This window comes from Podarcis filfolensis (assembly GCF_964270895.1).
Source record: "Podarcis filfolensis genome assembly, chromosome: 13".
NCBI classification, from domain to species: domain Eukaryota; kingdom Metazoa; phylum Chordata; class Lepidosauria; order Squamata; family Lacertidae; genus Podarcis; species Podarcis filfolensis.
This window is the reverse complement of record NC_139615.1, coordinates 23502433-23517005: the sequence shown is the minus strand read 5'-3', so window position 1 is coordinate 23517005 and position 14573 is coordinate 23502433. Positions and strand designations below refer to the sequence as shown.

The 14573-nt window shown below is 39.6% G+C and overlaps 2 protein-coding genes across 2 annotated transcripts; both read right to left on the bottom strand.

Moving 5' to 3' along the window:
• Positions 1-5813: 5813 nt before the first annotated feature.
• Positions 5814-6755, bottom strand: LOC310747413 (olfactory receptor 14A16-like; the record flags this gene model as incomplete). Its single annotated transcript, XM_083581776.1, has 1 exon — positions 5814-6755. One exon carries the CDS (start codon positions 6753-6755, stop codon positions 5814-5816), a length of 942 nt encoding a protein of 313 aa, XP_083437902.1.
• A 3470-nt stretch (positions 6756-10225) lies between these two features.
• LOC310746669 (olfactory receptor 14A16-like) lies at positions 10226-11249 on the bottom strand (the record flags this gene model as incomplete). Its single annotated transcript, XM_083580650.1, has 1 exon — positions 10226-11249. The coding sequence occupies one exon, from the start codon at positions 11247-11249 to the stop codon at positions 10305-10307; it is 945 nt and encodes a 314-aa protein (XP_083436776.1). The 3' UTR covers positions 10226-10304.
• Positions 11250-14573: the final 3324 nt, after the last annotated feature.

Sequence of the window (14573 nt, the reverse complement as noted above, 5' to 3'; positions counted from 1 at the left end):
GGAGAGAAAATCCCACAAAATATCAGAACTGATTCTCCATTTTATTTAATGCTTGTATGCAGATAATTTAAATTCATAATTAATAATGTTTTGGGCAGTGCTGCATCCACCATGAAATTTGTGCTTCTTGTAGGGAGGACTGTTATAATCCTGTTGCCCCTGCAACATTTTCCTCATAGTACAACAAAGTGGATGTCATATATGCATTTGAATGGATGATAAGCTTTGAGGCACAGGAGAAAATTCTATATAACTACTTTAGAAGAATATGTAGATATCTCAGAAATTCCAGCTGCTTCACAATGCAGCAGTCTTATTACTGACTAGGGTTCAATTTTGAACTCACAAATCACCTTCAGTGGTTTACAAATTAGCTTCTGGGCACAATTAAACTACTCGTATTACTATTTAGAATGCTAAGTGAATTCGCCTCCTAATATCTTATATTACGTCCTTCTCTACAAGACTCTGCCTTGTGTCAAGAATGGCAGAGGGGCCCCTCTTGGTAGTTCCAGTCTCCTTAGAAGTTCATGGGACTGTTCTTGGTTAGGGTATTTTTTTGTACAAACCACTTTCAAAAAAGGTGAATTTTGCTCTTTCATTATAGAGTTTACACCACATACTGAAGGCAGATATCTTCACCCTATTTCTTGACACCACAAATACAAACATATTCTCTCTCTCTCTCACACACACACACACACACGCACACACACACATCTTGGGTTACACCTCTTTTTTCCAAACTGAAATTGTTTTAAGTGATTTTAATATGGCATTTTTATAGTTGTATACTACCCTGGGACCTTAGATGATGATGATAATGGTGCATTTTCATGCAGTAGGTTAGCATCCTCATGAGTGGCTTAGAACAACACTTTCTCAGCTTCTGCCCACCATAGTCTCTCTTCTGCTTTGATGAGACCTTTGACACCTGGGTCATGTAGGCTATTCCAACAGCAATTACACCCCACCAACAACCCGAGCCTAGACTAATCCATGGAAGACATTCATTTTTTGGAGAATATAGTGCAACAACATACTGGAGATGTAAGGGAACACCCCCCCTTTATATAGGAAACCTACTGACTTATACAGGTGCTATATCTTGATTTCACTTTTACTTCCCAGCTGATAGTACTCACACATTACTTTCACCAACATTTCTCTGATCAAAATTGGGACACCCCACTCCGTAATGATAATTTTAATATTTATACCCCACACATCCTACTGGGTGGCCCCAGCACTTTGGACAGATTCCTACATATATAGAAACATAATAAAACTTTTAACATTTTTTTTAAAAAAAACAACTTCCCTATACAGGATTGCCTTCAGACGGCTCAGGGATTGGATAACTCCAAACTCTCAAACATTTCACAAATGAAAAAGGGACATCCTACCATACCCTCCAACATTTCTCCAATGAAAATAAGAACACCATAAGGACAAGCGAGACATTCCAGGATCAAATCAGAAACTGGGACGACTTCTCTAAATCAGGGGCGACCCTGGAAAAAAGGGACACTTGGAGGGTCTGCTTTCTAAGACCAGCATCCCAACCTATAACCAGCAACAGGCTACAGTACAGAGATATGGACACAGGATATAGGCCCTGTGGTCAATTCAGATGACAACTCTCCCCATGGCTATTCTGGTAATGCTGTTACATGATCTAAACATCATGCTGTGCTGTGTCAAAGCCTGCTTTCTCCCCCTCTCCCCACCCCCCCAAAACCACTCCCTGCAACATTCCTTATTTTTTTTCTGCCTCTTTTGCTAGGAATGTAAGACCTTCATATAAATGCTATGTGTGAGTATTTTGCAGTGACTTCCTTGTTAATGTAATGAGGTGGCTGAGATTCCTTTTTTTAAAAAAAGGTCAAAACGTGTTTCACATGCCCTGGGCATACACACAGTGACATTGGGCTATTTCAGAACTGGCTTCTAGCCTAGCAGGTTTTCCTGAAATGATGATGTGACAGGGTCATTCCAGGAAGTGCTGCTGAGACACAACCTGGTCTTCAAAGACCCCCACACTGTTACAAGTGCAAATGGGGTCTTTTGCATAGTTAGAAAACAACATTTTAATTTACTTTAATTGCTCATTCCAGGAAAGTTTGTCACTCTAAAAACCTGTCTACAAAGTGTCTCACAAACACAGCAAGCAAGCACATTTGGTTTCAAGAAAGTTGGGCTACTTATTTATCTATTTTCTATTCTATTCTATTCTATTCTATTCTATTCTATTCTATTCTATTCTATTCTATTCTATTCTATTCTCTCTCTTTCTCTCCCCGTATATATCTCAGCTAACTCATTCTGTTCATTGTGTGTCTTCAGTCTGCCCTGAGCATCTGAGGGAAAAGTAAAAGATGGAGAAATTGTGCTTGGAAGATGAATGGGCAAAGAGACAAGAGAATGGGGATGAGGATGGTGAGAAGAAAGGGGGTGGGAATAAGAAACTGTTTATTTACTTTTCCTCATACATATTATCAGTGCTTTTTAAAAGAAAAATGGTACTGGTACTCACCATGATGTTGCTACAGTAAGTACCACACTTTAAACATTGAAGGGGGGATGAGTTTCAGGACTGCATGCCCTTGAGTACCCCCAGAAAAAGCACTGTGTATTATCAACAGTACTGTAGATGCAATTTGTCTTCCAGCTGGATCAGTGAAGTGTTTGCATTTGTCTCTTCATTGCATCACTTCCATTCTTCATTTGAATCAAGACTCTATGTCTTTCAGTGTAGCTTTTCAGTTTTTCAGTTGTGGAAAGGAATTTATATGTCTGTCTTTGGTTTCTTGGAGACGTGTTCCCAGGAGCTCAGTGCAGCTAATCGGAAAAGTTTGTTGATATTTCTTCTTTTGCCTTTATTATTATTTCCCTTACCCTAGCCTAGATAATTGGCACTGATAAGCTAATGGGACTGTTCAACTCATGGGAGCTAGACCTATGTCAGTAATTCATTCTCATAGCTTCAGGTCCAGGTTCAGACTCAAGAGTACAGGGATTCTATGCTGCAAGAAGCTGCTCCATATTACGAAAGGCCTTTGAGACAGTAGCTATCTCCTCAAGAGAAAATAGATGATGACACTGAGGCCCACTGACACATGCTTGCAAAGCACTTTGCAGACAGCATTGCTGAGATCCATTTTGATTGTATTCTAGTTTTTCAGTAGCTATTCTGGAGGAGGCTATGTTTTCGCGGGTTTTTTGTTACATATAGCTATACTACCTTTCTGCTGAGGCCAAGACCATTTACAATTTTAAAATGATAAAATGATATAAAATATAAAGGTGAATTGGGGTAGTGGTAGAGGACAGTTCAACTGGAGGAGGACCTGAAATTGCTTGCCTGCATATATCACTCTGTTCTCATTTCTCACAGGGCAGATGGTGTCCTTTAGCATTAAGAGGGGGTCATTCTGATAGAAAGAGGCCCTGATGTTGTCTTACCCTGCCCCCTCACTCTCTTCTTGAATACCTTCTACTGTACTTTGTTGACCTTGAAATGTGGACAGGCTCTTGGGAGAAGTGTAGCTAATTGCTTGTATTCTCATCCTGGTCATTGAAATCAGGATGTTTAGACTTCTACACTTGGGCTAGCAAAGTTATAAACACTTATCTCAGGGGAAGTACTAAATGAGGTGATAATATGGCCTCTTTTGAAAACGAAAACATAATCAGACTCCTCCAATTTGAAGAACTGTCATTTTGTGTCCAACACCCCCTTTTTGAACAAGTTGTGTGAACAAGTGGTTTGCTTGTTTGTTTGTTTGACATAGTTTCAAATGTTTCTATATGAAATTGATAATTGAGATCCTTTCCATTCTGGCTTCTGGCCAGGCTTCAGCATGGAAACCACTTTGGGCCAGGAGCTGGAAGGGGAAATGTTGCCCCATTGGTTTTCCTGTATTGTCAACCATGGATCATCCTGAGGGAATGGGAGTTAGGAGGGTACTTCATTGACATGGCTCCCATCATTTCTGACAGATAGGATTCAGAAGTACATGGAGGTAAGTAAATGGTAGTCAAAGGTTCTACCCCTCTTTTTTCAAAGTCCCATCCCAGCAGCAATTTAACCTGCAAATTAGCTGTCAAATTGTTATCCGCTTTTGTCAACATCAGGCCAGCTGCTTTTGTCAACATCAGGCCAGCTGGGGTGCCTTTTACTTAACCCAGTTATCCAAAATAGAAGGGGATCCACAGTGAACTAGGTTGTTGATCAAGGCTTTCTTCAAAATGGAGTCACGGCATAACACAGCACCCTGCCCCTCCATTCTTGGTGAAGTCTTCCAACTCTGACAGCAGAAGGTGTCTGTGGGTTCAAGGCACCCCCCAAATTCATTGGGGGAATTAAGGGGGAAGCTAGCCTCTGCTATCTCCCATTATGTCCAATTTGAGCCCCCAATCTTCAGAGGCTGGGAGTGCAATTATTCAGGTTCATGGCTGGAAACAGCAGCCTGTTTTTAAATCTCTTTATTGTTTATGTTCTTATTATGAAATTACTTTGAGATATTTTATGGAAAGTAAATGTAATTAATTAAATAAATGAACAAACACATACGAACACATACGGTGTTTCTGAATGTCAATAGAAAATGTAAACCAACCTTCTTTACAAATAACCAAGCCTTTTCAGTGGTGCTGAAACAATGTAAGTATGGTGAAAGATTAGCTTTTCTGGGGAAAGTATTTAAACCAAGAAGTGCAACAAGCATGGAATCTTCCTCACACCAAACACCACATAACTGGTGTCTGATGGAAGAGCACTTCATGTGAAGGCATGTGTAATAGGAAGTGGTATTTCAGATAGTCAGATCCAGGCGCACCGGGTATAAGGGGCAGAGGAGGCTTCAGCTCCCCCATTATTTTTCAGCAGGGGGCAGTGCCCCACAATATTGGGGGGGGGGGCTGCCACCAACCTCTGCCACCGCTGCACAACTTCTGTGCACCCCAGCCTCTGCCCAGCAGCCTGGAAGCACAGGAGCCGGGCAGCAGCTGGGACAAACAAACATGAAGATCGCCCTCCGTGCATCCTGCCAGGCAAGCTGGGTAGAGTCACGTGACATGTCACGTAGCCTCACCCCCTCAATGGGGAGCAAGTCGGTGCCCCTGGTCAGATTCCTAGCTCTTTTGGGCCTTATTGGTAAGAATTGTAGGAATTTAAATCCCAGTACTTCTGCCCTAAAACAAAAAGGACTCTCTTTCTTTCTTTCTTTCTTTCTTTCTTTCTTTCTTTCTTTCTTTCCTTCTTTCTTTCCTTCTTTCTTTCTTTCTTTCTTTCTTTCTTTCTTTCTTTCTGATTATGAAATAATTATAAGTCCATACCTTTAAAAAACCACACCAAATCCACCATTGCTACTACAGAACATATACTATTAAGAAGATATCTACTTGCTGTAAATGGACCAGAATATTTCTACTCCATGTCAATTTTGCATATACACAATCATTTATTCATCAAACCACTAACTTTTAATTTTTTTTTTACTAAAATCCAATTAAAATTGTAGGTTTGTTCACCTGAGGTATGCATTTTGCCCCTAAAATGTGCATTTTGTTTGTTTAAATTGTCTCTCACCCTATTCTTTATGCACCTTTTCATTAAAACAAACATATTCTTGCACATTTATTTGACCTGCCACTGCATTGCAAAAATTGGAGAAATGCACTATCTCACTGAGAGTCATGTTCCAATCGATTGGAAAGTCAGGGACTGACAAAGTATGGTGGGTGATGTTAAAATGCAAACCAAAATAATTTATTCTCCCTCCTTAATGCCCATATCAAAATACAGTGGATTACAAAATGATTTTCATTTGATGCTTGGAACATAGTTTCCATCCAAAATGTTTTGACAGTGCTGATCTGATCTCTTGATTTCTCATGCTATAAATCACTGGATTCATCATAGGTGGCAACATAGAATATAGCACAGAAATCATCATGACCAGATCTTTGGGGGCATTTTGAGTTGGGCACAAATAGCCAAGGGTGCCAGTGCAGATAAATAAGGAGACAACAATGAGGTGTGGCAAGCAGGTAGATAAGGCTTTCTTCTTCCCTTGCACTGAGGGGATTCTTAGTACGTTGGTGAAAATCTGAACATAAGAAAAGATTATGAAGATAAAGCAACCGAAAGCTTCACATGCTGCAAATACATTGATCCCAACTTCTGTCATATAATTGTCATTACAGGAGAGCTTCAGCAATTGTGGGATTTCACAAAAAAACTGGTTGAGAACGTTAGAGCAGAAAGTGATGGAAAATGTGCCCCCAGTGTGCAACATAGCATTGAAAAGGCCAGTCATCCATGCACTAGCTGCCATTTGGATGCAAGCTCTCATGTTCATCACTGTCTCATATCGTAGTGGATTGCAGATGGCGACATATCGATCATAAGCCATGACTGTGAGGAGGACCAGGTCAGTCACTGCAAAGAAGATGAGGAAAAAGACTTGGGAAACACATTCTGGATATGAAATCAACCTGGTGTTCATGAGGGAGTTGCTCATGGCTTTGGGGACATTGATGGAGATGTTGCCAATGTCTGCAATGGATAAATTCATCAAGAAAAAGTACATTGGCGTGTGAAGTTGACGGTTGAGGGTTATGAGTATGATTATGAGTAGATTTCCCATGACAGTAGCCAAATAAATCAGAAGAAATATCACAAAGTGTAAAATTTGCAGCTCCCGCATATCAGAGAATCCCAGAAGAAGAAAATTGGTCTCATTTGACATCATCTACCCTGTGGGAAGAAGGAGAGAAAGAACTGATAGAATTTGGAGGTGCCTGATCCTTGATATAAGAACTCTGCTGGATGAAACCAAAACCTTATTCAGTCCAGCTCATTTTTTTTCTTTAGTAGATAATCAGATGTCTCTTTGAAGTCCATAAGCAGTAAACAAGGGCAAAAGCTTTCTTCCACATTTGCTGCTCCCAAAGCTGGGATCATATGCAGCTAGGAATATAGGAAGCTGAGTAACACCCTGATCTATCTTAATCAATACAGTGGTACCTTGGGTTACAGACGCTTCAGGTTACAGACACTTCAGGTTACAGACTCCGCTAACCCAGAAATAGTACCTCAGGTTAAGAACTTTGCTTCAGGATGAGAACAGAAATCGCCCAGTGGTGGCGCAGCAGCAGCGGGAGCAGGAGGCCCCATTAACTAAAGTGTTACCTAGGGTTAAGAACAGTTTCAGTTTAAGAATGGACCTCCGGAATGAATTAAGTTCTTAACCTGAGGTGCCACTGTATTGTTTACATTGGCTGACACGATTCAGAGCAGAATCTTTTCTAGCCCTACCTAAAGTTTTATTGTCATCCATTAATCATTGGCCCATGAAATAAGGACATTCATGTGCAGTTGGCCCATGAAAAGTCATATTTTGGTATCACAACGAATCAAATTAACCATCATATCATTTGAATTGATTCACACATTCAGACATCATTTGTTCAGATTTAAAGAAATCAACTACTTAAGTGTTTGTGTGCCCTAGCTCATATTCACTGTTTCAAAAGATGTTATCAATGAGAACAACGGCAAACACCACCTTTCCCCTCTTTTGAGCACTATCAGCAGGACAGATCCTCCCACATTCGCTGAGTGCAGAACAAGTTGATGAATTTGCAGGCCGATAATTGAAGGAAGCCAAGTCTCAGGAATATAAATACAGTAGACATAAAAAAAGAATATGAGACGGGAAGAATGTAGCAGAGAAAGATTTGGAACAAATGACTCATAATATCTGACTTGTTCCATATCAGCTGTTACCTGAACATTTGTCTTTTAAAAAAACAACAACCTGCATTCGTCAATATATTTCAAATGCTCTTAGGTAAAGGTCAGTTCAGACCCTCTGGCACAATTGATCTGTTCCTCCCCAGCACCATTCTGTGCGAGAAAGGGGGGTGAGAAAAAGGGCTGCAGAAGGAAAGAGTGGATGGCCCCATGCAATTTTGGCTCTCACTCTGTCCTCCACTGGCATAGTCCCAAACCATTGCTAGCATCCAGCATCTTCTTAGTTACCCCAAGGGAACATGATAATATTAAGGTGAAATGTTTTTCACTCTCCTGCCATAAAGCAAGAGGAGAGACATGTAGAAATTCCTTAATTCTTAGATTGGGACAGTAGCCCCATGTTGTACAAGAACCATGAAGTCATAAAAAGAATTGTAAATTATTATTTTGAAATGAAGAGTATGTATCTGCCTCTAATTGTGAATATGGGAAATGCATCATTAATCATCAGTAGTTTTACCACTGCCCTTCAAATTCACCAGCCCTTAGTACTGAACAGGTGGCTCTCCATCACCCAGAATTAAAGCATAAAAAAGTGAATGGTTTGAAGTAATACCTGGCAATTTAGTACTTTTAATGTCTTAACTGCAGCATCGTAGAGTGCAAAGGGACTTTGTAGGCAATCAAGTCCATCCATTTAGTGGAGGAAATTCACAGCTAGTGCATTCCTAATATGTACCGCTATGAGCTTCAGATTTGAAATATACATCTAATTGACTGTCTTCCACTGATTCTAGTATTCAAGTCTGCCAAGGAGGTATATATGTGTGCATGTGATTTGAAGCTGTTTTGATTGTTGCAACATTTCTTCCTTTTTTGTTTCTGAGCACTTGAGAAACTTGTTGCCTTGGGACCACTATGTCTCAGCGTACAAGATCAGCTGGGAAATTATCTTTTATAGATAGAGAAAAAAGTGCTTTTAGTTTATTATAATTCTGTTAATTCTATTCCTCTTAAGTGGTTCAAATCTGTAGGAAAGAGAAATTAACCCTTTAAAACACTCTGAAGAGGGGCTCAATTGGTTCTCAGCAACTTCTTGTGCATATTTTAAACTATGTTTCTGAGTACATTCAGTTTCTGAAGGAATCTAGTATTTGTGTGTGGGGGGAGGGGGGGTATCAAAAAGTTCCCTTCCAGAGATATTTCACTTTCAAGAGAAACCACTGTTGATGACAGTCAAACATCCAAAGAGGAGCAGAAGTAAGGAAATGAAAGTACCACTAGTCTTTCAAGCAGACAACCTATTAAGAAGGATATTGTGGACAGGGATCTTCTGACACTCTGCAGGCTGGTGCAACCTCATGCCAGGTAGCGTCAGGCCCATGGCAAGTCCTGTGGCATCTCCCAATTCTTCCCTGAGGCTGAGGAGGAGGAGGACGACAGCGGACAAATGGGCAAGGGGGAGGGAGGGGGCAAGTGACCAGTCAGGCAAGGAAGGTGTCAGCAGCAAGAAGAGCAACAAGGTTGGCAGCATGGAGGGAGTGTTTCAAATTGCCCTCCCACAATGTTGAGAGGTTATGCCATTATCCACTTCCCACCCACCCTCTTCCTTTCTGGGTGGAGGTTCTCTAGCATTCTCTCCCTGCCACCTGTCTTTGACTCTCTCTTCCTCCTCCTCCCATTTTGGGGCAAGCCCACTTCCAGGCAGGCAAAAAGCTTCCACCGCAGCCTAGACTTGTAGCAGTTACCCCCCTGCCTGTATATGAGAGCATGCAGTGGGAAAGGGTAGAGCATTTTTTTTTAAAAAAAGTCTTGATATTCCAGGGCCATGAAAGCTGCATTTGCTCATTTTTTTGCAATTGGGTATAGGGCAGGGGAGGGAGGATGAGATGGCAACCCTGCTCATGTGCATGATTCTGTAGGGCAAATGATATATTTTATTTAGAATGATAATTTTATTTAGAAAAAATTATACACTATTCGTTTGTTTTAAAAAAATCAAATCAGTTTACAAAAGAATAAAAAAAATTATTGGCAAAAGCAGTTAAAAACAACTATTTAAACACTCAAAAAAATAGAATCAGCAATAAACTAAAAACAGATTGAAATAAACATTAACCTTTTAGATCTCTGGGAAGGTTTGCCTAAACAAAAATGTTTACAGCAGGTGCCAAATTGAGTGCAGTGAATCGACAGCATGCCTTTGGAAATGTGCATAGCACAGCTGAATGCTGTGCATTTCCTGACAATACACAAATAATTTGGTTGGTATGCATAGTGAGAAATAAACATGCTTTTTTCTATAGTTCTTCAGAAGTGCCGATCTTTGCTCCCTGGGCTGCTTCTGTCACACTGCCTAATGTTATCTGACTCACCACACACACACAACAATGATGAGCAAAGAAGCAGAAATAATATATGATTTCATGAGGCTAGATAGACAAGTAGTCTGTCCCTGTTTAAGGCAACTCTAGGTATAGGTTATATACATATGGGTATATTTCTCTTAGGAACTTAAGTTGTGAAACACACTAGCACAGGATCATAAAATGATGGTTGTCATCTGATGCTTGGAACATAGTTTCCATCCAAAAAGTTTTGACAGTGCGGATCTGATCTCTTGATTTCTCATGCTATAAATCACTGGATTCATCATGGGTGGCAACATAGAATATAACACAGAAATCATCATGACCAGATGTTTTGGGGCTTTTTGAGTTGGACACATATAGGCAAACGTGCCAGTGCAGATAAATAAGGAGACAACAATGAGGTGTGGCAAGCAGGTAGACAATGCTTTCTTTCTTCCCTGCACAGAAGGGATTCTTAGTACGTTGGTGAAGATCTGAACATATGAGTAAATTATAAAAATAAAGCAACCTAAAGCTACAGATTCAACAAATACAAGGACACCAACTTCTGCCATATAATTGTCATTACATGAGAGTTTTAGCAATTGTGGAATTTCACAAAAAAACTGGTTGAGAACGTTGGAGCAGAAAGTGATGGAAAATGTGCCCCCAGTGTCTAACGCTGCAAAGAAAAAACCAGTAATCCATGAACTGGCTGCCATTTGGATGCAGGCTCTCATGTTCATCAGTGTCTCATATCGTAGTGGATTGCAGATGGCGACATATCGATCATAAGCCATGACTGTGAGGAGGACCAGGTCAGTCACTGCAAAGAAGATGAGGAAAAAGACTTGGGAAACACATTCTGGATATGAAATCAACCTGGTGTTCATGAGGGAGTTGCTCATGGCTTTGGGGACATTGATGGAGATGTTGCCAATGTCTGCAATGGATAAATTCATCAAGAAAAAGTACATTGGCGTGTGAAGTTGACGGTTGAGGGTTATGAGTATGATTATGAGTAGATTTCCCATGACAGCAGCCAAATAAATCAGAAGAAATATCACAAAGTGTAAAATTTGCAGCTCCCGAATATCAGAGAATCCCAGAAGAAGAAAGTTTGTCTCATTTGACATCATCTACTCTATGGGAAGAAGGAGAGAAAGAAGTGATATAATTTGAGGGCATGAGCCTGAACATAAGAAATCTGCTGCATAAGACCAAAGACTTACATAATCTGGCCTCTGTTGCCTATACTGACCAACAAGATGACTCAGGAATATCACTGAGCCTAAGACATGAAGTAAAAAGAGGAACGTAACACTGTACCAAAAAAATGTTTTAAAGCACATATCTGAATTTAACCCTGAACTGGGAATATGGGAACTGTTCCATAAACATTTCAGTAGTTTCATCTCTCCTTCAAATTCATCAGCTGTTTTCACTGAAAGAGCTAGATTTCATGCCCCAAGAATAAAGATACAAGACAGTTAATGTAAATAAAATATAAACAGAACTAAGAGCTTTAAGTTTATGTCTGATTTGAAAGATTCTTAATTAGAAGCACAGATTGTCTAGTTCAATCACCATTTTTGTGAAGGAAATTTGGAGCTAGTGTATCTCCAATGGATGGCTTTTCAATCTTTGCTGAAAGATTTCTTAGCCTCCATATATTTAGTCCCTCCACTTTTCTCTCAAATAACACTTTAACTTAAACTGCACGTACATCTTAAAAAGTCAATTCATGGAGTAGAGAAGGAAAATGAAAGGGAAAAGAGGGAAAATATAATATATTCACAACAAAAATGTCATTCAGAGAAGTTTTTTATTGAGATGGTGAGGGGGGAAAGTAGATTATTACCTTGCTGTTGATTATTTCTTCTGAATTATTGTGGTGATCACCCATCATGTTATGCGTTTCTATATTAATCTATGAACATATCACTAGGACATTCAGATTCTAAATGGAGAGTAAAGTGTTTTCTTCCACTGATTCTGGTATTTAAGGCTGCTAAAGAGGTGTATATGTGCATGTGACTTGAAGGTTTATTTTGGTAGTTTTTCTCCCTCTTTCTCTTTTGGGTCCAAGCATTTGTGAAACTTGTTACCTGGGGACTACAACAGCTGCATGAAGAAACTCAGCTGGGAAATTATCTTTCATTTATTGTGACCACAAAGGATGCAAGACACAGAAGGTTGGGTGAACTGGAACACATTTACTTATTTAAATATTTAAACCCAAAACCTATATGCATAGGGAAAACAACCTTAAAGATTTATTTTATATTTTTGTGTAAACTGCTTAGAGTTTTCTTACACTCAAGTGGTATATAAATTTGGTGTAGTGCAGTGGTTAGTGCAGTGTTGGACTAAGATCTGGAAAACCAGGGTTCAAATCGCCACTCAGCCATGAAGCTCACCTTGGGTGATCTTGGGCTGCTCACAAGCTTTCAGCCTAATTGCTGTGACAATAACAAAGAGAGGAGGATAGGAAGAAAGGAAAGGTGGGAAAAGAAAGAAAGAAAGAAAGAAAGAAAGAAAGAAAGAAAGAAAGAAAAAGAAAGTTCGGGCAAATTACACACATTCTATACAAGGCCGTATTCAAACTAGATAACATCATCATCTTCACTAAAGCATTCCCACACTTCATCTTTAACAGAAGGAAAGGAATCTTCTAGGATGTGGCTGCTGTAACATACATATTCAGCCAGGATGGGGAACTCTCCTTTCTGACTATTATGGGAGTTGGACTCCAGCAACATATGGAAGCCCACAGATTCCCAATTCCTACCATACACCATCTATCTATCTATCTATCTATCTATCTATCTATCTATGAATGAATGACTGCTTTCTTCAGAACCTTTTGTAAAATGCCAGTTTAGACCCATTTACACATTAAATTGATAAACTGAATAACTGAGCCACATTGCATGTATTAATTGGTTTAATTGCATGTATTAATTGGTATCATTATTAAACCAATTAAATACAAGTATTGTGCTCAGTTATTCAATTTATCATTTTAACATTTAAATGTGTATAAATTGGCATTTTACAAAAGGTTCTGAAGAAAACTATGTGAATTTAATGAACATGCATATTATCTATTATGCAATTAGCTGCCTCAGAGAAATCAATGAGGGGGGGAAACATAAAGTAAGGAATTCCTTAAAAATAAAAGCATCAAGAGCACCATTCTCAGGCACTTGGTAGCCAGACTCGGCAACTCCCTGTGCTTCAGTTACAGCCCAGGGGAACCCTTTTTCAGTTCATGGATATGGGTGACCAGAGAGACTGCAGAGTGTGGAACAAATATGTAATGGCTAGGATAACACACCCTACGTCTTCTACCACCTTGCAACAGTAAGGAAAGCTCAACCCTCCAACCTCTGAAATTGTAGAGAAATTCTTTTTTTAAAAATCCCAACTGCCCTCCAAATGACAGAAACAAGATCCTCTTTTGTGGGAGGAGAAAAGCTTTTGAGAAGTAGATATCAGTGAGAATCGCTCAGCCGGTAGAGCTTGAGACTCTTAATCTCAGGGTCATGAGTTGTACAAAATATTCCTGCATTGCAGAAAGTTGGACTAGATGGCCTTTGAGAAGTAGATATCAGTGAGAATCGCTCAGCCGGTAGAGCTTGAGACTCTTAATCTCAGGGTCATGAGTTGTACAAAATATTCCTGCATTGCAGAAAGTTGGACTAGATGGCCTTTGCGGTCCCTTCCAAGTCTGCAGTTCTACGATTCTGTGATTCAGCAAACACTATCTTAAGCTAGGTTTCAAAACAAGGGAATGCTACACAGCCTTACTTGAAAGTCTACCATCAAAATCTATAAGGTGTCCTTCAGGGAAAATGAATTTTGACTGTGAAATAGAGTACTATAGCATTCATTCTCTTTCAGGAATCTACTATATGGTGCAAATTCTCACCACTCTATGCCCCACCCCATCCCATTGTTGTTGTTTTTCCTGGTGTCACCATTGGTCATATTTCTGTTACTTTGGAGAATGTGAGGGTGATTCTCATATTTTTGGGAAGTTACAGCAGACTCTTATTCATGGCTGCTGAGAAGTAAGCCCAGTGATTTTTATGGGACTTACTTCCATGTAAGTACTATAGGATTGCACCTGACCTAATCACAATATGAAAGTGTAGGACTATGTAATGGGACATTGGGTTTTTTAAAAAAGTGTTTGAATCTAAGCTTTATTTTCCTTTTCTCTGCAGAAAAACTGTGAAATATACACCTCAGTAAGATTTTGACAATTTTTCCCCCCGACTGGGATGGCAGGAATAATGAAACACAAATAATGAATCATTAGCATCTACAAACTGTTTTAATTAGTCTCTGAGGGAAATAAGGAGAACACACAACACACATTCTATACAACTCATTTAATGTGAGACTTGGAAGATTTTTAGGGTCAATGCTAGGTGAGCATGATTTATTAAAGT